Raw genomic sequence first — 23,474 nt, 5'->3', positions numbered from 1 at the left:
CCTGACCGGGAATCGAACCCGGGCCGCGGCGGTGAGAGCGCCGAATCCTAACCACTAGACCACCAGGGAGCGCTGGGAGGCTCGTGACTTCACGTCATTAAATAGCGACAGTCTTAGCAACAGTAACATGTCAATTGAAATTAATCTATCATTCTTTACTCTGTACACAGCTCTGTGCTATGGAGGGTGTATCATGCCGTATTTAAATACAATACAAACATCGGAATGCAATACACACATCGGAATGGAATACACGTGTAACACCAAATACAATGCAAAAATACGGAATGTTTGTGCCAAAATAAAAGCAATGTGTATTACATTTGAGCGCAGCGTATTCCATTCTAGCATGTGTATTGTATTTGGTCACGAGTGTATTCCATTCTGCATGTGTATTACATTTGAGCGCAGCGTATTCCATTGCATTGTATTCCATTCCGATGTAGGTATTATGGCACTCGCAAATACAATGCAAATTAGTATCCGCCCATATGCAAATTAGTATCCGCCCATAGGTTCTGCCCTTTCCGGCCATAGGATTCGCGATGCCAACGATGACGACAGTTTCTGTAATAGCTTATTAATAAAGATTCGAAAAATTATGCTGACCATCGTATTATCTTAGTTTAATGTCATTTCAATGAATCATATAACTTTTATTTACAACAAGCACAACACAAAAATCGCTATTATGCACCGTCTTTGTCCGCGAATAACACCGGCTGTGGAGGTGGTACACACTTTGCTAACTTCACCATCTGTCTACGGTCATTTTGAGCCCTTAACCACCGCGCTGACACCCCGAAAAGTTATGCTTTTAACCGTAAACTCGATGAACCGGGAGTTCACCCGGCCGCTGCTGCTCGCAGCACCGCTTGTCCAGTTGACAGTAGGGGCAGAGAATATTTCTACCCCGGAATTCCATTCAAATGCCCGCGTCAGTCAGCCTTTTCCGTAGAAATACATCGCTCCGTTATATATCTAACGTTACATGTTTTAAGGCTGATCTGTGCATGATAGTGCTGCATTATGTTGATCTATTTATATCGATCTATAAACGCGGAGATTGGAGCCCCAGACAGCGCTGCACTCGTATCTATCAGCCTGTCTGTATAATGATGTCGTTGAATGCCGATGCTGTGGTACTGTGCTGAATGAACCATTCGCTGACTGTCTTAATAAATCAAGTACAGAGATTCCAACCCGTGTTGAACATTCTATTTCCTTGTCAAATCGTGTATGCTGTCATTGCTGTGCACCATGAGATGACAACGCATTTAAGATCACAATCCTCAATAGATTGATTCCATCGTTTTACCGACAAGAAGATTCTACAATCTATCAGCCTTTCCGTAGAAATACATCGCTCCCTGTATAACGATATATATCTAACGTTACATGTTTTAATAGTAAGGGCATTTTACCAGATATTTGACCAATCTGCGAAGTAAATCGTTACCAAGAAATGTCTTCACCAATGTGTTTCTAAAGGTGTGTAATAACATGTCCTAAAAGGTTGAAATTCAACTCCTGTGGGGAAACCTCATAAAAAACTGCTCAAAGTTGGGGTACTGATAACCGATTTTCGAAAATTCGAAAATGCTTAAATTGGACTTGAGTAACTTTTGAGGGGTCAAACTAGGCATTTTTCATGATTCTGAGTTGATTGCAAGCATTTATTTGTCACCAAGAGCACTTCCTGGTGCAACCCCCAAACCCCCCCCACCCCCATTGGTGGTTGGCATTCAAAGTGAGGAAGTTTGGAGGTAACAGGTAACATTAGACAACATTAGACAGCACCAGCAGAGAGGCACTATGATGGGCATGGACTCTTAGTCATAGGCCTCACTACATGTGGAACAATAGAACCAGGCTGCATGAGCTACTCACACAGCCCAGCAGAGAGGCACTATCATGGGCATGGACACTTAGTCATAGGCCTCACTACATGTGGAACAATAGAACCAGGCTGCTTGAGCTACTCACACAGCCCAGCAGAGAGGTACTATCATGGGCATGGAAACAGAGTCATAGGCCTCACTACATGTGATGGCTAAAACTCCACCTGCCTGACCCCCAGCCTGTCACATTGCCACTGTGTAGATGTTAATAGGTAGGGTAGTGGTGGTCTAGTGGATAGTGAGTTGGACTTGGGATCGGAAGGTTGTGAGTTCAAATCCCGCCTGAAACCACACCACTACTAGTGTGCCCTTGGGTAAGGCACTTAGCCCTCAGTTACTCCAGGGGGAATGTCCCTGTAATTCGTAATTGTAAGTCGCTTTGGATAAAAGCGTCTGCTAAATGGCAAAAAAAAATAAAAAATAGAACTGTCTGTAACATTGCCACTGTTTAGATTCAAATGGCAGCTTGCCCTGATGTACCCTCATGTATGCTGTCCAAATGCGCTCACATGCACCATGATGTTTACTGCTTGAAGGATTAACGAGGGGGCACAGAAACCACAGTACTTTTCTGACCAAGTAGTGTGTATAAAGTAACTATCTGACCAGACAGGCCATTTCAGGACATCTCTTACCTCCTAGACCTAGGACAAATCTACTGTAATTCACAGAGCCATAACAGGATGGAACTCTTAACCATGTTCGCAAGGACAAACAGACTGAAGCTCAGCTTCTACCCCAGGGCCATTCAGGCCCTGAACACAGCAAATACCTAGGTTCTAGGCCCTGGACAATCTAGACATTTGATGGCAGCTACTAGATTGAAATCAAGTGCAATACTGAAACACAACTGTGAACATTTCAAACCTGCAAACTGCGACACTTTAAATGAATGTGCAATAACACTATGTGCAATATGACAACCCTCGGGTACATAAGGTTCAGAGATAGGAAATGTTAGAATAGGTATAGCATAGAGTACAGCACAGTGTTTATTTGTATAGTATAGTATAGTGGACAGTGTACATAGCCTTTATTTATGTAAACCAGCTCTTTTCCCTTCTTGTTTTTAGTTTTCTTTCCTAGCACCAGGGGAGCCCCCCCTCCCAAATGTCGTTATTTGGTACTATATCAATGACAATAAAGACCATTCATTCATTCATTAACCCAAGCATGTTAGTAAAACTAATTCTAGATGCACTTTCAAGAAAACAATAAAAGAGCACTTGATACAATTAACTCTGAATGAACAGTAGATTATTTATCTCGTTTGCTGATCTGTTGTATTTCATTATTTTATTTTTATTAAAATGTATAAATGTATTTATTCTTATTAATTTATTGTTATTATGATGTATGTTTACAATTTTTTACAAAAAATTAAATAAAATTCTCTGTTGCAGTCCTTTGTCTTCAAGTGCTCCTTTGTTCCACACGACTATCTATACCTTAGATCAGGCCTATTCAAATAGCCGCCCGTGGACAGGTGTAGGTGTGATAGAGTTGATATGGAGGGTTAGGGTCTGATAGTGTTGATATGGAGGTCAGATCCTGGTGGACGTAACAGTTAGTCACTGGGTCAGATAGCTATAGCTAACATTATTACCTAGCAAGGTATTACCTAAGCTAATTAGCCAGCTTATCATTATGGAGGCTTTATGGTTGTTGTAACTATTATTCTTTTAATGATACAAAAAAGTCTTGAATCAGAAACAGAATTTATTTTAATAACATGCTGTGCAAACACAAGTAAACAAGTAATGATAAGTAATAACGTTTTGCCAGTCGTAGCATTGAACAAGCACGGTGCCATTCTCCAGGCCTACAAGCTGGGGGATGTTGCCGTGTTTCACTGGAGAGCTGTCCCTCACGACTCTAGCAATGTCATCCAAAGTCTAGCTCAACAGGGTAGTCAAGACTTCCAGTGTTTGCAAATACAAGTGCACCCCATAATCTTTCACTGTGTTATCAGTAGTGTTGTTCCGATACCATTTTTTGATCCCGATACCGATACCGATACCTGACCGTGCAGTACTTGCCGATACCGAGTACCGATCCGATACCACGGCGTTTGAAAAAACAAAACAAAAAAACATGTTTTTTGAGCCACATACTCACCTCGATGTAAAATTATTGCTAACACTTAGTCTGGCACTGCTCAAAACCTTTGTAAAACTCGTAAAGTTTTTGTAAAACTTAAGTAAAAAAAAAAAAAAAAAAAAAAAAAAAAACGTTTTTGTAAAGTACTCGCCGATACCGATACCAGCATTTTTGTGCGTATCGGTGGCCATGCCGATACTAGTATCGGTATCGGAACAACACTAGTTATCAGGATGAGGGAGCTGGTCTAGCTCTGCCTGAGAAAGTTGCCGTGACAGTTGAATGAATCTCAGGCACTTGAATTCCAGCAGCGTCTTCTCCAGGGTCACTGGGTCCAATCCAGTCAATGCCGTAGTTAATGTCCACCTAAACATCAGGTTAAACAGAATGGATAGGGTTATTGGTTTTGAGAGGTATCTGTATGACAGATGACGTCACAATCTCATGCTACAACCGGACACACACAGACGGACACATGTCATGTATAGAAGTGGCTGCACCACTTAAAAAGACGGTTACATTTTTAACAGCAATGTAATATGAGAATGTCAGCCTATTTCAGCATGAGTTGAAGGATCTTCCATTAGTGATCTACTGTTTCCAATAAACTCCAATGACAACAACTGTCTATTTTGGTATGATTTTAAAGGTATATAAAAACAGTGTATCCGCTCACTGTTTCTGTTGCTTGTTGGTTGTTATTTTATGTTGTATGTTGTATGTTTTTATAGTATAAATAAATAATAACAACATCTTTTTTTAATTAAGTGCTGCTTTTCTTGGCCAGGGCTCATTTGAAAAAGAGGCTACTGTCTCGATATGACTACCCTGGTTAAATAAAGGATTAATAAAAAAGTATAGAAACCTGCTGTAGATCTGGAGCGCCTGGGCTGTTTCGGAACCTGTGCCATAGCTGCATGGGTGACTGATTTCGGGCAGTGCGGATTCCATGGTGGTTCCACCCCTGGACAAAGAAGTCCAGGTGCATCTGAATCCTGGGCAGGAACACCCATTGAAGAGCAAAGAGGTGTGTCTCATCGTCTGGACACAAGAGTCCTTCACACTCCAAGTGCCAAAAGAGTGAGTGGAAGAGCTCTGTCACACCGATGAAGACATCCCTCCAGAGTCTCTCTATTCTGTTGGGGGATAAAATATACACCATATGTATGGTGTAAACCACAAAGAGGGATGCATATATCAAAATATACTGCATGGGTAGGCTGCTCATTAACCCTACCCATGAAATATATACAAACGCCTCAGAGTGCTTCATACCATGGTCACCATTACAATAATATGGGTAATAGGTGTTGAACAATTGTAATTGGTGTAAGGTGTTACAGAGTATTGTTACAGAAATATGACTACTTGTGAAAGAAATACCTCTGGTTATGCACACTTCTCCCAGCAATGTGGGAGTGTCTGTCGATACCTCTGTTGGCCACCATGTAGCTTGCTACATCCCAGTTCTCGCCCCCTTTATCGCTGCGAACCCTGGATGGCAAGCCGTGTGCATGGACAGCCTCAAGAAAATGGGAACAGACTGTCTCGGCACGGTTGTTGTTGGATGCTTTCAGAAACACAACCATTCTGCTGAAACCATCTATCCCTCCATGGATAATGATGCGCCACCTTCAGAAAACATAAGAAATGAGACACATTTATGATGAATATGATTTTGTTTTTCTCAATTACTTGTTATTCATCACTTCTGACCAATATTATCTATGGATACCTGATAAGCTTATGATTCCCATCAATGTGCCACAAGCAGTTTGGTGCGGGGACACTGTACACCCTTCTTCTTATTGTGTTCAGACGTAATGTACGCTCCAATACTCCCTCTGGGTCAATGCGTCTCATTGCTTGTTGGACTCGGAGACCTATGATCATAATATCCAATAACAGTGATAATTAATACAATTTAAAAGGACAATATGGTTACAAAATACATCACATAACCTTGTTTTGTGGGATTTGGAGCTTTGTATACTGTTCTGCACTAACAACACAAGCTACTTTCCAAATCCCCCTCCCTCAATACACTGTATACAGTCATGCTTGAAAGTCGTCATCAGACTATGGGACTCATATGAAGATCAAATAAAAGCATAAAATGTGTGGAAATTCCAACAGGGTTCACAAGCGTTCAAGCATGATATACGGATCCTGCTGTGGACTCATTTTCACCATCGACCTTTTTCAATGATTGTCCATTGGATGTAAACATGATTTAAACTTTCTTGATGGCAAATGTATTCATGTGATAAAACCTTTGGTGCCAAGATAGCTGTAGGTTTGCCAAACTCTGAATCAGACTACATACTCTGAACCCTGATGCCTCTCCCTTGAAGATGTCCTCGCACCATCTTGTACCCACAGTTGGGAAACATATGCTGGATATCAGAAATAATGGTGTCCAGGTGCTCATCTTCCACATCAGAATAGAAATCTGATACCCTATTGTGAAAAAAAGATATATTGTAATATTTATGACATACTTATATGACGTTACATACAGTTTACAGTGATGTCTGTGTGTGTCCGTTCGTAGGATTGATTGGACAAGAGGCATTCCATGACTGCTGATCAGATTTCCAGAGCGAATTTACGAACGCAGCCGAGTACCCAAGTACCCACTCGATATAATAAACAGCAGTTTAACGATCACAAAATACTCATACTTTGTGGATACGTTCGTTTGGGGCTGTGTGATCATCTAATTATGTGTAGTTATGTGTTTCTAGCATGTCGATGTTCTATCAGAATGTTGTGATGTTATCAAAATTAAGAAGATGAATGGCTGAAATGGCGCAAAGCGGGGAAAAACAGATACGACATCTAGAGTCTGGATGGAACGATTATATTTCAAAACAAACTTTAACTCCCCGAGGGCTCCGACTACTGCCAAGTCTATCTGGGTTTATTTGCAAGGACCTTCGCCTGTAGGCCTACAGTGTTATGGAAAACGAAGGTTTCTGCCGAATGCTGCAACACTGGAACCACGATATTACATACCAGTTAACACAGATATCTGCAAAATCATGCAATGCCTACCAAATACTGACATGTCAATCCGGACGGTAATATAATTATCAGAGTTTGGTTTTAGTTTTAGTATTCAGTTCAATGTGTGACTGACCTCATGTCGTTTTGCTCCATTCTTCTTCTGATCGTCCTCAGCGAAACATTGAGTATACCGGCAACATCTGTCGCTGATATGCCCAAGCTGACGTAGAACTCAATTAAACTGAACGGGACGTCCAATTTTGGACGGCCCGGTCGGCCAGTGGTGATGATCCCAGTCTCGGGTGCTGTTGCGTTTGGCATCGTTAATGTCAACAAATGTTCCTGTTGAATGGTCATCAAGGCGGTTACCGTTACTTGAGGAAATTCTACACCCATAGCAGCAGAGATTTGCCCCATTCTATCCAACAGCCACTCTACGCGGTAGAACACAAAATCGTTAGACACTGTGTTTTGCTCCGTCTGAAGTTGGAGGCCACGGATTTCTCGTCGTACAATCTCAAATGCGTCCATGTTGTTAACCTTATGATATGATAAATGCTAGGCTAATACTATAAGGCTATTATAAGGAAAAGGCTCGTGGAAAGGCTGGAGACACACAACAGGCAACACGTGCAGCAATTGATGAAAGGGCAATTTGAAGCTCCCACAGCGAATCACAGCGCCACTTATGGCCGGAAAGGGCAGAACCTATGGCTGGAACCGGAAGGTTGTATTCCATTCCGATGTAGGTGCCATAATACCTACATCGGAATGGAATACAATGCAAATTAGATCGGATTTACATAGGATATCGAAAAGCAATGCAAATGAGTAACCGGATATCGAAAAGCAATGCAAATGAGTACCCAGAACCTATGGGCGGATACTAATTTGCATATGGGCGGATACTAATTTGCATTGTATTTGCAAGTGCCTATTTGCAAGTGCCATAATACCTACAGCGCTCAAATGTAATACACATGCAGAATGGAATACACTCGTGACCAAATACAATACACATGCTAGAATGGAATACGCTGCGCTCAAATGTAATACACATTGCTTTTATTTTGGCACAAACATTCCGTATTTTTGCATTGTATTTGGTGTTACACGTGTATTCCATTCCGATGTGTGTATTGCATTCCGATGTTTGTATTGTATTTAAATCAGGCATGATACACCCTCCATACTGTGCGTGACGGTGCCCGGTCGCGAATTTGCGAAACCTAGGATGGTATGGGGAAGGCAGGGCAATACCGCTACCTGATTGGTTGGCGAAAAACATGTTTATTGACTGGGCAACACAGTGTAAATACAGAGTTCTGGCGAAACCAGAAACACTCATTCTGCAAAACGTCCGGTCAGGGAATTACCACTTTCTACCACGTTTACCAACAGTAATCTCTCTATGGAGATAGATTACAGACTTATTTGCCTTTAACTGCGGCATTTTTTTGTGTGTAAAAAGCATAACTGTGCAGCTTTGAGTAAAAAATGATAGATCAACTGAACTGACATGTTACTTTGACGTTGAAACATAATTGAGCATAATAGAAACACAAAAATCACTGGCGCCATGTAATGACGTAGAGGTCAGAGGGGCCTCAGCGCTCCCTGGTGGTCTAGTGGTTAGAATTCGGCGCTCTCACCGCCGCGGCCCGGGTTCGATTCCCGGTCAGGGAACTACTACTTTTCACGTTTACAGTTGATCTACGAACAGGAGATAAAAAAGCAAAACAGTTGATAAAAAGCAAAGCCAGAGACGCATCTCAGTCATTGAAGATCGCAGGTACGTCTTAATTAGTTGTGCATACGGGAATAGTGAGATAGATCCTATAATATATAAAACTGCGATATTAGGAAAAGCTCTGTGCATGTCATTGGCGATTTTGTAAATGTCTCTGAACGAGCAACGCTCGTCAGCAACACATTGTGCGTTCAGATCATCCCCATAGAACACTTAAAACGTGTTAAAAACACTTAAACACGTGTTCAACTGTCGGATTTAGGCTTGTCTGCGGCATTTTTTGTGTGTAAAAAAGCTTAATTTAACTTAATAACAGAGCTGTGCGCAGTTTTGAGTAGTAGTATGATAGATTAATTTCAACGTGTAGTGACTACATTATGGGTTCATGTTCTCCTCTTACTGTTGGTTGTGTAGTGGGAGGGAACCAGTTCTGGCACTAGGGGCAGAGGGGAGGATTATTAAGGTTGCAACTTCCTGTTTAGACACAAGAGTTTTGGTGATCGATTTCCTGGTCCTGTACGGAGAGTACAAGTTGTTATTTTGATTAAACAGTTATCATTACGTTGCCTACGTCTTTCCTTTTTCCTCCGGCACTACACTGGTGACCCCGACGTGGATTTTTGTTAACGTAATTGTGTACAAAAACCAGCGAGCGAACATTACAATCCTGCAAAATGTCCGGGCGAGGAAGACGTTCAAACCAGCGGCAGCCATCACCATCCCCTGTCAGGGTAACGCGTGGTGCGCACACTCCCACTCTCAAGCTACCAGAGTTCTGGGACTCAACGCCTGCTGCATGGTTTGCTATTGTAGAGGCACATTTTAACAAAAGTGACATCGATGACGACGACGACCGGTACAACCATGCTGTGGCAATGTTGGGCAGCTCCACCGCAGCTCGAGTGGTAGGTTTTTTGTCTGCTCCCCCGACGACGAACAAATATGAGCGCCTCAAGGCCCTGCTTCTAGAGACATTTGAACTGTCCACTGCGGAGAGGGTGCGTCGCCTATTTGCCGTGTCGGACTTGGGTGACGAGAGGCCTTCTGCGCGCATGGAGAGGATGCTAAACCTGCTCGGTACAGAAGACCCCATGATCCTCTTCGCAGAGCTGTTCATGCGCACATTGCCAGCTCAAGTTAGGATGGCGCTGGCCAACACCGCCATCGTGGAGCCCCGCGCCCTGGCCAGGGAGGCGGACCGGTTCGTCTTGGCCATGCCTCAACGGTCCCCCGACCTGCTCGCTCCCGCGGCCGCCCCGCCACCCGACCGTCGCAGGAGAGCGAAGGATGACGCCAGACCTTCTGGCCAGCAGGGTAACGCTGCGGGCCATTGTTTCTACCACGCCACTTTTGGCGCCAAGGCCAAACGGTGCCGCTCACCCTGCACCTTCGGACCGACGGGAAACGGCGGGGCCGGCACTCAGTAGTGGCCCTGAGCGCTGGCGTCACCAACAGGCTGCTCTTCATACAAGACACCGCCTCTGGTCGCAGTTTCCTTTGTGACACAGGTGCCCAGTGGAGCATCATTCCGGCAGAGAGATCGGATGTGGCGAAGGAGGAGCGTGGTCCGCAGTTGGCAGGCGCGGACGGCACACCTATCTGCTCTTATGGCACTAGGGCGGTGGACGTGTGCTTCGGAGGGCAATGCTTTTCGTGGGATTTTGTCATAGCGGCTGTCACATTTCCCCTCCTTGGTGCGGATTTTCTGTGCGCCCACAACCTGTTGGTGGACGTGGGGAACAGGCGCCTGGTCAACTCACAGACTTTCGCTTCCTTCGCCTGTACGCAGGGGGAGGCGGTCTACAGCGGGTGGTCCAATACGCTCGCCGAAAGTGACCAGTACCTTCGGCTGCTCGCCGAATTCCCCGACCTTACCAAGCCCACCTTCTCCGCGCCCACGGTGAAACACGGAGTGGAGCACCACATCGAGACCGAGGGGCCTCCCCTCCACGCCAGGGCCAGGCGCCTCAACCCGGAGAAGCTGGCCATCGCCAGGGCGGAGTTTGCGCATATGGAGCAGGTGGGCATCGTTCGGCGCTCGAGCAGCCCCTGGGCGTCTCCCCTGCACATCGTCCCTAAGTCAGACGGCGGGTGGCGCCCATGTGGGGACTACCGCCGCCTCAACGACGCGTCCAAGCCTGACCGCTACCCGGTCCCACATGTCCAGGACTTTTCAGCGAACCTGGCAGGCAAACGCTTCTTCTCCAAAGTGGACCTGGTACGGGGGTACCATCAGGTGCCGGTGCACCCCGAGGACGTCCCTAAGACGGCCGTAATCACGCCATTTGGACTCTTCGAGTTTCTGCGGATGCCGTTCGGCCTGAAGAACGCGGCGCAGACCTTCCAACGCCTCATGCACTCGGTGCTCCGGGACCTACCATTCCTCTTCGTCTACTTGGATGACATCCTCGTCGCAAGCACCACGGAGGAGGAGCACCTGTCCCACCTCCGGGCCCTTTTCACACGGCTCAGCCAACATGGGCTGATTGTCAATCCGGCGAAGTGTGAGTTCGGACGGAACACCATCGACTTTCTCGGGCACCGGGTCTCCGCAGAGGGGGTGACCCCCCTCCCCTCGAAGGTGGAAGCTGTCGCTGCTTTCCCGCGCCCCAGCACAATCAGCGAGCTCAAGGGGTTCATCGGGATGGTAACCTTCTACTATCGCTTCCTCCACCACATCGCTCACATCCTGCGGCCTCTGTACGATGCCCAGAAGGGCAAGACTCTGAAGCAGCCGGTGGACTGGACGGCGGAGCGTGTCAAAGCCTTTCAGGACACCAAGGCGGCCCTGGCCCGCGCTGCCATGTTGGCCCACCCCTCGCCCTCGGCACCCACTGCTCTCACCACGGACGCCTCTGACTTTGCTGTGGGAGCGGTGTACGAACAGTGGGTTGGGGACGCCTGGCAGCCTCTTGCATTCTTCAGCCGCCAGCTGTCTCCCAGAGAGCAAAGGTACAGCACATTCGACAGGGAGCTCCTCGGGCTGTGGCTTGCTGTCAGACACTTCCGTTTTTTACTGGAGGGCCGCGAGTTTACGGCCTACGTGGACCACAAGCCACTCACGCACGCCATGTCCAAGGTGGCGGAGCCGTGGTCCGACCGCCAACAGCGCCAGCTCGCCTACATATCCGAGTTCACCACAGACATCCAGCACGTTGCTGGGAAGTCCAACCAGGTCGCGGATTGTCTCTCCAGGGCGGTGGTTGGTGCGGTCCAACTGGGTTTGGACTACGCGCGCATGGCTGCAGACCAGGCCGCCGACCCCGCCGTCCAGGCTCTCAAGTTGTCGGACACAGGACTGCGCCTAGAAGAGGTGGTTTTCGGTGACGCAGGGGCCACGCTCCTGTGCGACGTCTCCATGGGTCAGCCACGACCGGTGGTCCCCGCCAACTGGAGGCGCCCCGCCTTCGAGGCGATACACGGCTTGTCTCACCCTGGTAGGAAACCGTCCTCACGGCTGGTGTCAGAGAAATTCGTCTGGCATGGGCTCAAGAGGGATGTGAGGGCCTGGGTAGACACGTGCATCGCCTGCCAGCGCGCCAAGGTGCATCGACACGTCAAGGCCCCCCTGGAGCAGTTCTCTGTGCCTGAGCGGAGGTTCGATCATGTAAACGTGGACCTGGTAGGGCCGCTGCCCCCCTCGCACGGATACACCTATCTCTTTACCATGGTGGACAGGACGACTCGCTGGCCGGAGGCAGTTCCGCTCTCCTCAACGACAGCCCCCGACCTGGCCCGGGCGTTCATCGCGGTGTGGGTCTCCCGCTACGGCACCCCTGCTGATCTCTCCTCTGACCGTGGCTCACAGTTTACTTCAGAGCTGTGGGCAGCGGTGGCGGAGAATCTGGGGGTCAAGCTCCACCGCACAACCGCCTATCACCCGCAGGCGAACGGGCTCTGTGAGCGTTTCCATCGATCCATGAAGGCCGCCCTTCGAGCCAGCCTCACGGACAGCAACTGGCTTGACAAGCTGCCGTGGGTCATGCTGGGGCTCAGGACAGCGCCTAAGGAGGACCTCCAGTCGTCGTCCGCTGAGCTGGTGTTTGGACAGCCGCTGCGGGTCCCCGGTGACTTCATTCCCAAGTCAACGGAGCCCTGGTCCGCCGCCGCTCAGCGCGCCTCCCTGCTGGACAGCGCCAGGACCTTCGTCCCGGTCCCGACTGCGCAGCATGGTGTCCCTACTTCGAGGGTGCCCCCGGAGCTGCACTCAGCGAGGTTCGTTTTCATTCGTCATGATGGCCACAGGACTCCACTACGTCCTCCTTATGACGGGCCTTTCCGTGTCATCGAGGCCGGAGCCAAGAACTTCATGGTTGACATGGGGGGTAGGCCTGAGTGTGTGTCCGTTGATCGCCTCAAACCGGCCCACTTGGACCTTGAACTGCCCCTGGACTTGGCCCTGCCACCGCGCAGAGGCCGGCCTCCAGTCCAACCTCCCCTGCAGCGCCCTGGCCATTCCCCCCTCCGACCCCGACAACCCCCCGCAGCTCGCGAGCCCCTGGTCGTCACTGCCCCCCGTCCTTCCCTGCAGGAGGACGTGATGGGCGATGTCACACCTCCTCCCGCACCTCCTGACTTTACCTACGATCGTAGGGGCCGGGCCATACGCCCTCCTCGCCGTGAGGATTTCCAATATTGAGGTGAACACTGGGGGGGCTGGTGTAGTGACTACATTATGGGTTCATGTTCTCCTCTTACTGTTGGTTGTGTAGTGGGAGGGAACCAGTTCTGGCACTAGGGGCAGAGGGGAGGATTATTAAGGTTGCAACTTCCTGTTTAGACACAAGAGTTTTGGTGATCGATTTCCTGGTCCTGTACGGAGAGTACAAGTTGTTATTTTGATTAAACAGTTATCATTACGTTGCCTACGTCTTTCCTTTTTCCTCCGGCACTACAAACGGACATTTTACTTTGACGTTAAAGCATTGAGCATGATACAAACACAACAAATACTGGCGCTATTTAATGGCGAAGAAGCCGCACCAGTCCCTGGTGGTCTAGTGGTTAGGATTCGGCGCTCTCACCGCCGCGGCCCGGGTTCGATTCCCGGTCAGGGAACTACTACTTTTTCTACACTCGATGATGCAAAACCTGTGTATCTGACTCTGGCTCTGGCTCTGGCTCTGACTCTGACTCTGACTCTGACTCTCTGACTGTGACTCTGACTCTGACTGTCTCTGACTCTGACTCTGACTCTGACTCTGTCTCTGACTCTGACTCTGTCTCTGACTCTGGCTGGTGACTCTGACTCTGGCTCTGACTCTGACTCTGACTCTGACTCTGTCTCTGTCTCTGACTCTGACTCTGTCTCTGTCTCTGTCTCTGTCTCTGACTCTGACTCTGTCTCTGTCTCTGTCTCTGTCTCTGACTCTGGCTCTGTCTCTGACTCTGACTCTGGCTCTGACTCTGACTCTGACTGACTCTGTCTCTGACTCTGGCTCTGACTCTGACTCTGACTCTATCTCTGACTCTGACTGACTCTGACTCTGACTCTGGCTGGTGTATCTGACTCTGACTCTGACTCTGACTCTGACTCTGACTCTGGCTCTGACTCTCTGACTCTGACTCTGACTCTGGCTCTGGCTCTGACTCTGACTCTGACTCTGACTCTGGCAGGTGTATCTGACTCTGACTCTGACTCTGACTCTGGCAGGTGTATCTGACACTCTGACTCTGACTCTGACACTCTGACTCTGACTGTGACTCTGACTCTGGCAGGTGTATCTGACACTCTGACTCTGACACTCTGACTCTGACTCTGTCTCTGACTCTGGCTCTGACTCTGACTCTGACTCTATCTCTGACTCTGACTGACTCTGACTCTGACTCTGGCTGGTGTATCTGACTCTGGCTCTGACTCTGGCTCTGACTCTGACTCTGGCTCTGGCTCTGACTCTGGCTCTGGCTCTGACTCTGACTCTGACTCTGACTCTGACTCTGTCTCTGACTGACTCTGACTCTGTCTCTGTCTCTGTCTCTGTCTCTGTCTCTGACTCTGACTGACTCTGTCTCTGTCTCTGTCTCTGACTCTGACTCTGACTCTGTCTCTGACTGACTCTGACTCTGACTCTGACTCTGTCTCTGTCTCTGACTCTGACTCTGACTCTGGCTCTGACTCTGGCTCTGGCTGGTGTAGCTGACTCTGACTGGCTCCATTTTAAACCTCCATTAGCTAAAAGATGTAATTTTGGCTTTAACATGTCATTTTATGAAGTTTTAATATGTTTTCAGGCGAGAAAGTAACCACATACATTCCCAAAATGGCATGTTCTCTGTGATTCTAAGCCGCGACTGGTGAAAGTCGCATGAGATGCAGTGAAGTAAAGCACAACAATCGTCTTTGACCCCTGGGTACAATCCCAATGAGATGCAGTGAAATCAAAAGACATATTCTGCAAGACTGGAATTCTCCCGATTTATGAGAGAACTGGTCATTTCTGTAACAATGGCGCCCTCCTTTGGACTAAAAGCACAACTACCTTCTTTGACACTTCACTCGGTACAGTCCCAATGATGAACTATTATGCTGTTGCATCATATAAAACCAGTGATTCCAGAAGCTTACCTTCAGTGTCTGGGGACAGGAAGTCCTCCAGCTCCTTCTCAGCATTGGGGGTGAAGCGCACCTCCAGACTGGCCGCTGGGGGGGTCCCTGATCCAGCGATGGTGCTGTAGGCCTCCTCCCCATAGCAAGGCGTGGTAGTATCATCCCTAGGATCTGAGGGTTTCATCTTCTTCTATCCTACTTCTATACTACCAAGTGACAGCTTGTCGCACAATGCAATGCCAAGGAGAACACATATGTCAGGACATGTGCCTGGTTTATAATCACCTTGTTCTAGTGAAATCTCTGCTCCTCTTTCTGTTTGTGACATTGGCTGACTCTTTTGAAATGCATCCTGGCCGACACTTGTCAGAGCAGACTGGAGAGACGCCATGTGACCAGCCTGGCAGTCCTATAGTCACAGTGAGACCACTACACACACTTACCTTCCCTTGTCACAGTGAGACCACTACACACACTTACCTTCCCTTGTCACACTGAGACCACTACACACACTTACCTTCCCTTGTCACACTGAGACCACTACACACACTTACCTTCCCTTGTCACAGTGACACCACTACACACACTTACCTTCCCTTGTCACAGTGAGACCACTACACACACTTACCTTCCCTTGTCACACTGAGACCACTACACACACTTACCTTCCCTTGTCACAGTGAGACCACTACACACACCTACCTTCCCTTGTCACACTGAGACCACTACACACACTTACCTTCCCTTGTCACACTGAGACCACTACACACACTTACCTTCCCTTGTCACAGTGAGACCACTACACACACTTACCTTCCCTTGTCACAGTGAGACCACTACACACACTTACCTTCCCTTGTCACAGTGACACCACTACACACACTTCCCTTCCCTTGTCACAGTGAGACCACTCCACTACACACACCTACCTTCCCTTGTCACAGTGAGACCACTACACACACCTACCTTCCCTTGTCACAGTGAAACCACTACACACACCTACCTTCCCTTGTCACAGTGAGACCACTACACACACTTACCTTCCCTTGTCACAGTGAGACCACTACACACACTTACCTTCCCTTGTCACAGTGAGACCACTACACACACTTACCTTCCCTTGTCACAGTGAGACCACTACACACACTTACCTTCCCTTGTCACACTGAGACCACTACACACACTTACCTTCCCTTGTCACAGTGAGACCACTACACACACTTACCTTCCCTTGTCACACTGAGACCACTACACACACTTACCTTCCCTTGAGAAGAGCTCACAAAAAATGGCCTGGCACCCCTGAGGGAAAGCACACAAAAAATGTTTTAGGCCTGGGTTGAAATCCACTAGAGGACACTACTGTCAAGAAAAACAATCTTAAGTTAAATGTTTTCATGATGTATAATTCAAGAAAAAATGACATTTTACAGTGTGTATTTTTCCATGGGAAGTTTGCAAGTGTTATCAGTCTGCAGCCCCTGTTGAGTTCTCAAACCCTAAGCTCCACTGTTGATGTTAATGTAACCATTATACTGTTTTAAAACCTACTTTGACACATGTATTGAACTCCACACTTTTATTAAAAAACACACACACACACACACACTCACACTCACACTCACACTCACACTCACACTCACACTCACACTCACACTCACACACACACACACACACACACACACACACACACACACACACACACACAACTGCTAAACCATGTACATATTAACAAATAAACAAAACGGATTAAACCATGGTTGTATCAAACTGAAACAAAAGTTGCGTATTTAAAACAATTTGCAACATAAATTAATAATTTCATTGTAAACGAAAAAGTGCAATACACAGGAAGATTCTTCTTCTCTACTATGTGTGTACAGTCACTTGTGTACAGTCACATTATGCAGTCTCCATTATGCAGTTCCTAAGGTACCTGCATAGAATAACTACCATGGACATGGTTCTGCATAGAAACAGAATTAACAGAATGGACATGGTTCTATATTGGTTCTATATTCTGCATGGTTTATTTTCGAATGAATGAATGAATGAATGAATGAATGGTCTTTATTGTCATTGATATAGTACAGGTACCAAACAACGAAATTTGGGAGGGGTGGCTCCCCTGGTGCTAGGAAAGAAAAAAAAACTAAAAAAACAAGAAGGGAAAGGAGCTGGTTTACATAAATAAAGGCTATGTACACTATCCACTATACTATACTATACAGATAAGATGACTAGGGTTGTCATATTGCACATAGTGTTATTGCACATTCATTTAAAGTGTCGCAGTTTGCAGGTTTGAAATGTACACATTTGTGCCTCAGCACTTGGCCTGTAGTGGCTTCAAACAATTTAGTAACCACCGTCCAGGCAAGACAGGGGTTTTGACGCACATCCAAATATTCAAACCAACAAAATCGTATATCCAGTCCAGGTAGAATTGCAACAAAAATATGGATTCATTCTCCTTTAAATATAAACATAAAATTCACACTTTCAATGGCATCTTTAGAAAATTGAAAAATAACAAAATAAAAAAACTCACCAACCGGAGGAGGTGGAGAAAGAGAAAGTCAGACTGGAGGAGGAGAAGGAGCAGAAGGTCAGACTGAAGGAGGTGGAGAAAGAGAAAGTCAGTGTGGGGAGCATGGTGCGTTCGACCTGCAGGGAGAGCCACAGGACGGTTGGTGAAGGGGATGGGGGCGTAATTGGCACCGGCCTTCAGTAGGACCCCCCCCCAAACCCTGAGACTGCATCAGTTCTTCAGTAGGACCACCCCCCCCCCCCCCCCCCCCAAACCCTGAGACTGCCTCAGAACCAAAGACTAACATGACAATCATGACGCCCTGTTCTCTCGTCTAGCAAACGGTCCCAGAGTATTACCCCCCCCTACCTGCTGGACATAAGACTGCTCAACTGTCACCCCCCCCCCCCTACCTGCTGGATGAAGGGGAAATTACTTAATTAAGTCTATCAATTGTGCCATAACCATGTATGCAAGTGAATCGATTTAAAACCCAGTGAAATTAAATAATCACTATGTAGGCTACATGATAAGGTATTTTAATGATTTGGTATTAATTGCATGTTTTGGATGGACTTTTGAATGGTAATGTCAAACTGACATCTATAGTTATAACAAACTATTGTGATTGAAGAGCGTGGGAGGCAGCACTGTATATAAAAACATTAAAGTAAAAAGTAAAAGCTTCACACACAAAGCAGACACCCCCCCCCACCCCACTAACACCACTACCAGACACATCCCTGAAGCATGCTGGTGTTTTCCCTCGAACAGTGATGGTGGAACATTAGAAAGAGATATAACAGTGCTTTGAATATTCAAATATGTCAGTTGTGTTCCTCGTTGAGCTCACGCAGTATACTAGATGTTGACTAAACGAGAGCCATTTGCATGTTGCCAAGACAACAGGGGCCCATGTGATATGATGACTGGTACGCCATAAAGTAAGGACACGGAAAGAGACACACACAGGTAGACATAGGGGACAGACAGGTAGACAGAGAGGACAGACAGGTAGACAGAGAGGACAGACAGGTGGACAGAGAGGACAGACAGGTAGACAGAGAGGACAGACAGGTGGACAGAGAGGACAGACAGGTGGACAGAGAGGACAGACAGGTAGACAGAGAGGACAGAAAGAAAAGAGGATATTACATACCTGGGCTCCATCTTAGAGGCAAATCTTTCCGGAGATAAAATGGCAGCAAAAGTAATCAAAAAAGTGAACCATAGAACTAGATTATTGTACAGGATATCCTCACTTGTCAGTAAAAACACACTGAGGACCCTATCTGGAGCTCTCATTCAATGTCACTTCGACTATGCCGTAACATCATGGTACTATAGAACCACAAAGGCCCATAAAACAAGACTCCAGACAGCCCAAAATAAACTGGTTAGGCTTCTGCTAGGCCTCAACCCTAGGACACATCTAACCGCTGCTAATTTTTTGAGCCTTGATTGGCTACGAGTAGTTGACAGAGTGCAGCAGCTTGCACTGGGCCTGGTCTTCAAGATACGCTACACCACAAAGACACCCAAGTACCTGTCAACATACTTCCAAAAAGTGAACAACGTCCACACATACAACACCAGAGGAAGCTCCACGAACCACGTTCAACCGCGTTGCACCACAAACAAGGGGTTAAACTCGTTTGCAAACTATGCAGTAAAAATGTGGAACGCCCTTCCTATAATCAGTGCAAAACACTGCCCACCTTCAAAACCACTCTCAAAAAACATTTACAGGAGGCTGCAATCCGTAACTGGACCCTCTAAATCAAAAATCAGATTAAAAGACCCGAACTACCCACTGTACATACTTTGTGTTTTGTCCCCCGCCCCCAACTGTGGTGTATGTCCCCACCTGTCCTACCCGCTGTACATACCTTATGTTTTGTTGTATTGTTCTTCCCATGATGGATGTATGTTTATCTTGTAGATAGTAATAGTTATTTGACTGTATTATCTTGTAGATAGTACTAGTTTTTTTGTCTGTCTTACATGTAACGATGAATTGAGAATCAAGGACCCCAATTGAAATAAGCCAGTGGCTTTCTTGGGTTTTTATCCTGTTAGTTGACCTTGTATGTAATATGTACTTTCATGTACCTACTTCTGCAAATCTTCTAATAAAGTTTTTCAATCAATCAATCACAGACAGGTAGATAGAGAGGACAGACAGGTAGACAGAGAGGACAGACAGGTGGACAGAGGGGACAGACAGGTAGACAGAGAGGACAGACAGGTAGACACAGAGGACAGACAGGTAGACATAGAGGACAGACAGGTAGACATAGGGGACAGACAAGTAGACAGAGAGGACAGACAGGTAGACATAGGGGACAGACAGGTAGACATAGAGGACAGACAGGTAGACAGAGAGGACAGACAGGTGGACAGAGAGGACAGACAGGTAGACATAGGGGACAGAACGGGGCAGACACTCAAACCACAAGGCCACTGCCATTAGAGGCCCTCTTATAAGATACGGTATTTGAGCTTTGTCTTTCAGCTAGCGCATAGATACAGTATCCCAAGAGAGAGACAACGTGTCTGTTGTGTAGTAAACATCATGTGACACTGTATTTGAATATGAATTTGAATGCATATGCTGTGTTCCATGCTGAATCATCCTGAACCTCTATATTTTAGCCTGCCTCACCAGAGTCATTTGCATGGAGCCAAAACCACAGAGGTCCATGTGACATGACGACTGGTATCAAGGGAGGAGAGAGAACACCTGAAGAGACACACACAGGTACACACAGGAGAGAGACACACAGGAGAGAGACACACAGGAGAGAAAAGGACTCCACAGACACACAGAGAGAGAGAGAGAGAGAGAGAGAGAGAGAGAGAGAGAGAGAGAGAGAGAGAGAGAGAGAGAGAGAGAGAGAAATACTGGTGAGTGATACTTCTAAATAACTCAAAATATGTATTGATTGATTGAGAATGTTTATTTTGGTCCGCTATACAATTCACAATACAGATATAAGAAAATGTACATAGTCACAATTTATAACATCAGGACCAAAAAGGTGTAGGCTGAAGCCGTGGCTTATTGCGCCTACCCTTGTTACATGTATGCATGTCCCCCCATGAATGCATAATCAAAACATTGAAACTTTTATAAACAAAATGTCACTTACGCATGTCAACAAAAAGTTCAAAAAATACCAAACAAAAACTATATTTAAACCTCTGTTTTATACTTGTTAATCATCTTATTTTTAAATAATGTTTTAAATCCTTTTAATGTACTACACATTTTCATTTCCTTTTCAAAAGTATTCCATAAATTAACTCCTTTAACTGTTATACATCTTTGTTTTGCATTTGTTCTAATCTTTGTTTTCATAAACATACATATTCCTCTGAGTTCATAATTACTCTGTCTGACTTGAAATAGTCTCTGGATACAGTCTGGAAGCATCTTATTTTTTACTTTATACATTAAATTAATTAATTAATTTTGCCATTTAGCAGACGCTTTTATCCAAAGCGACTTACAATTACGAATTACAGGGACATTCCCCCTGGAGTAACTGAGGGCTAAGTGCCTTACTCAAGGGCACACTAGTAGTGGTGTGGTTTCAGGCGGGATTTTAACTCACAACCTTCCGATCACAAGTCCAACTCACTATCCACTAGACCACCACTACCACCACTATACATTACTTGTGCCATTTTGTATCCTTGTCTTGTAAAGCTTCTTTTTTTTGTTTTTCCTCTTGTAAATGTCATTTTTTAAAGTACATGTAACATATTAATTTAATAAGTAATTGTATTTTTTTTTTTTTTAAACCTATTTTCAGAAATGTAACATAATCCTTGATGTTTATGATACGACAATCACAATTGTATTTATTTTATACTGTAGAGTGGGCGGAGCTTAAGGCAAAGTGGGAGGAGCTTAAAGAGTCTGTAAACAAATGATGCACTACAGAGTATACAGAGAAACCAGTGGTATTTGCTTTTACATTGTTAGTGAACTGGGGGATATTCCATCAACGTTGCTAAAGAAGAATCTAGGCTTATTTTGATGAAGTCTTGCGAGAATAAGCCTGGATTTTCCTTTAGATAGATAGATAGATAGATAGATAAATACTTTATTTATCCCCGTGGGGAAATTCATTTTGCCACGCCACTCCACTAAAAACCACACATAACAACACAACACAACATAAAGGACAGACAACAACACTGGGCCAGCCATGTACAGTATATAAAAAACAGTGAGATCTGATATAAAAGTGGATTAAAAGGATGGCTATAGTTATTTATATTAAAATACTAAAAAAGTGATGATGGTGATTAAAATAAATAATAAATACAGATTCAGGAGCCTTGACCCCGACTGCTACTTTAGTTTCCATTGAACAGTCTTAGTGCAGCCGGGATAAATGATTTTTTATATCGCTCCGTCCGGGAGCGGATCGTAATGAACCGCCCTCTGCGGCGGCTGCTGGTTTGCCCAGCGAGGACATGATGGAGGGGGTGGTTGGGGTTGTCCCTGATGGACAGCAGCTTACTCCTAGTCCTTCTCTCCACCACCGTCCCCAGAAGCAACGTTGCTGGAATACCCCCGCAGTAGGCAGAAATTACTGTGTGTGTGTGTGTGTGTGTGTGTGTGTGTGTGTGTGTGTGTGTGTGCGCGTGTGCGTGTGTGTGTGTGTGTGTGTGTGTGTGCGTGTGTGTGTGTGTGTGTGTGCGTGTGCGCGTGTGCGCGTGTGCGTGTGTCTTCTCTTATGTTCTGTTCTGAATTCATTGCACCCTCAACTGACTCTCTTTGAATGTTCGTCGTGGGTGTGATAAACTTGTTCCTTTACCACATTTTGTCCAAATATTAACTCCATCGTACAGCTCTTAGATGTATTATAATCAATTCAAATCGTTACATACAATAAGTATGATAGGTACATTCTAAACATGAAGATATCCACACGTGGCCATCTCTACACTACTGTAGGCTACGTCTGTGAGGCTAGGATGGTACTCTCTATAGTTCTAGCAAACGGGTGATTGAAGGGCGTGGGAGGCAGCACTGTAGATGTTCTTATGTCATCTGTACAGACAGCAGACAGGTGTGGAGGCCTGAATGAAGCCCCAGCCACCAGCCATGCAGTGGGGTCTGTGTCTCCTCTCTGTGATGGGTAAGTGTCTTACAGTAGCAGTACCCGTGTGTTAGTGGGCCTCTGATATGTACCTGCTTATTCAACAGGTGTCTCGGTCACAGGTTAGACATGCTTTCCTCTCCGCCATGTGTTTCTGTACCTGTGAGCACCTGTGTCCTGCTCACCTGTGTGCCTAGAGGTACATGTTGCCCATTAACCTCGGTGATACTGCCACCTAGTGTACAAACTGCGTTAAACACCCTAAAACTACACTAAATACACACAACACGTAAACAATAAGTCAACAAATATGTCTAGCACTATATGTACATGTGATCTTTTGAATGGTGTCTCCCAATGTTGCTGAACCTCCCATAGATATAGAACACTGTTCACCTCACATAGATATAGAACACTGTTCACCTCACATAGATATAGACACTGTTGTATCTCTGTGGTACCTTGTGGGGTTAAAGCCCGATCGGAACCATGGATGAATTCGGACATTCTAAATGCTATG

At 46.1% G+C, this 23,474-nt stretch overlaps 1 protein-coding gene across 1 annotated transcript; it reads right to left on the bottom strand.

Annotated features, from left to right (window-relative positions):
- Positions 1 to 4,229: 4,229 nt before the first annotated feature.
- LOC308160948 (uncharacterized protein) lies at positions 4,230 to 15,491 on the bottom strand (the record flags this gene model as incomplete). Its single annotated transcript, XM_080534871.1, has 6 exons — positions 4,230 to 4,367; positions 4,867 to 5,137; positions 5,385 to 5,633; positions 5,737 to 5,884; positions 6,328 to 6,453; positions 15,326 to 15,491. 6 exons carry the CDS (start codon positions 15,489 to 15,491, stop codon positions 4,230 to 4,232), a joined length of 1,098 nt encoding a protein of 365 aa, XP_080390997.1.
- Positions 15,492 to 23,474: the final 7,983 nt, after the last annotated feature.

The sequence above is a fragment of the Nansenia antarctica genome (assembly GCF_963989245.1).
Source record: "Nansenia antarctica genome assembly, chromosome: 6".
Classification (NCBI taxonomy): domain Eukaryota; kingdom Metazoa; phylum Chordata; class Actinopteri; order Argentiniformes; family Microstomatidae; genus Nansenia; species Nansenia antarctica.
The sequence above is the reverse complement of the archived record's forward strand: the minus strand, read 5'-3'. Positions and strand labels throughout refer to the sequence as shown.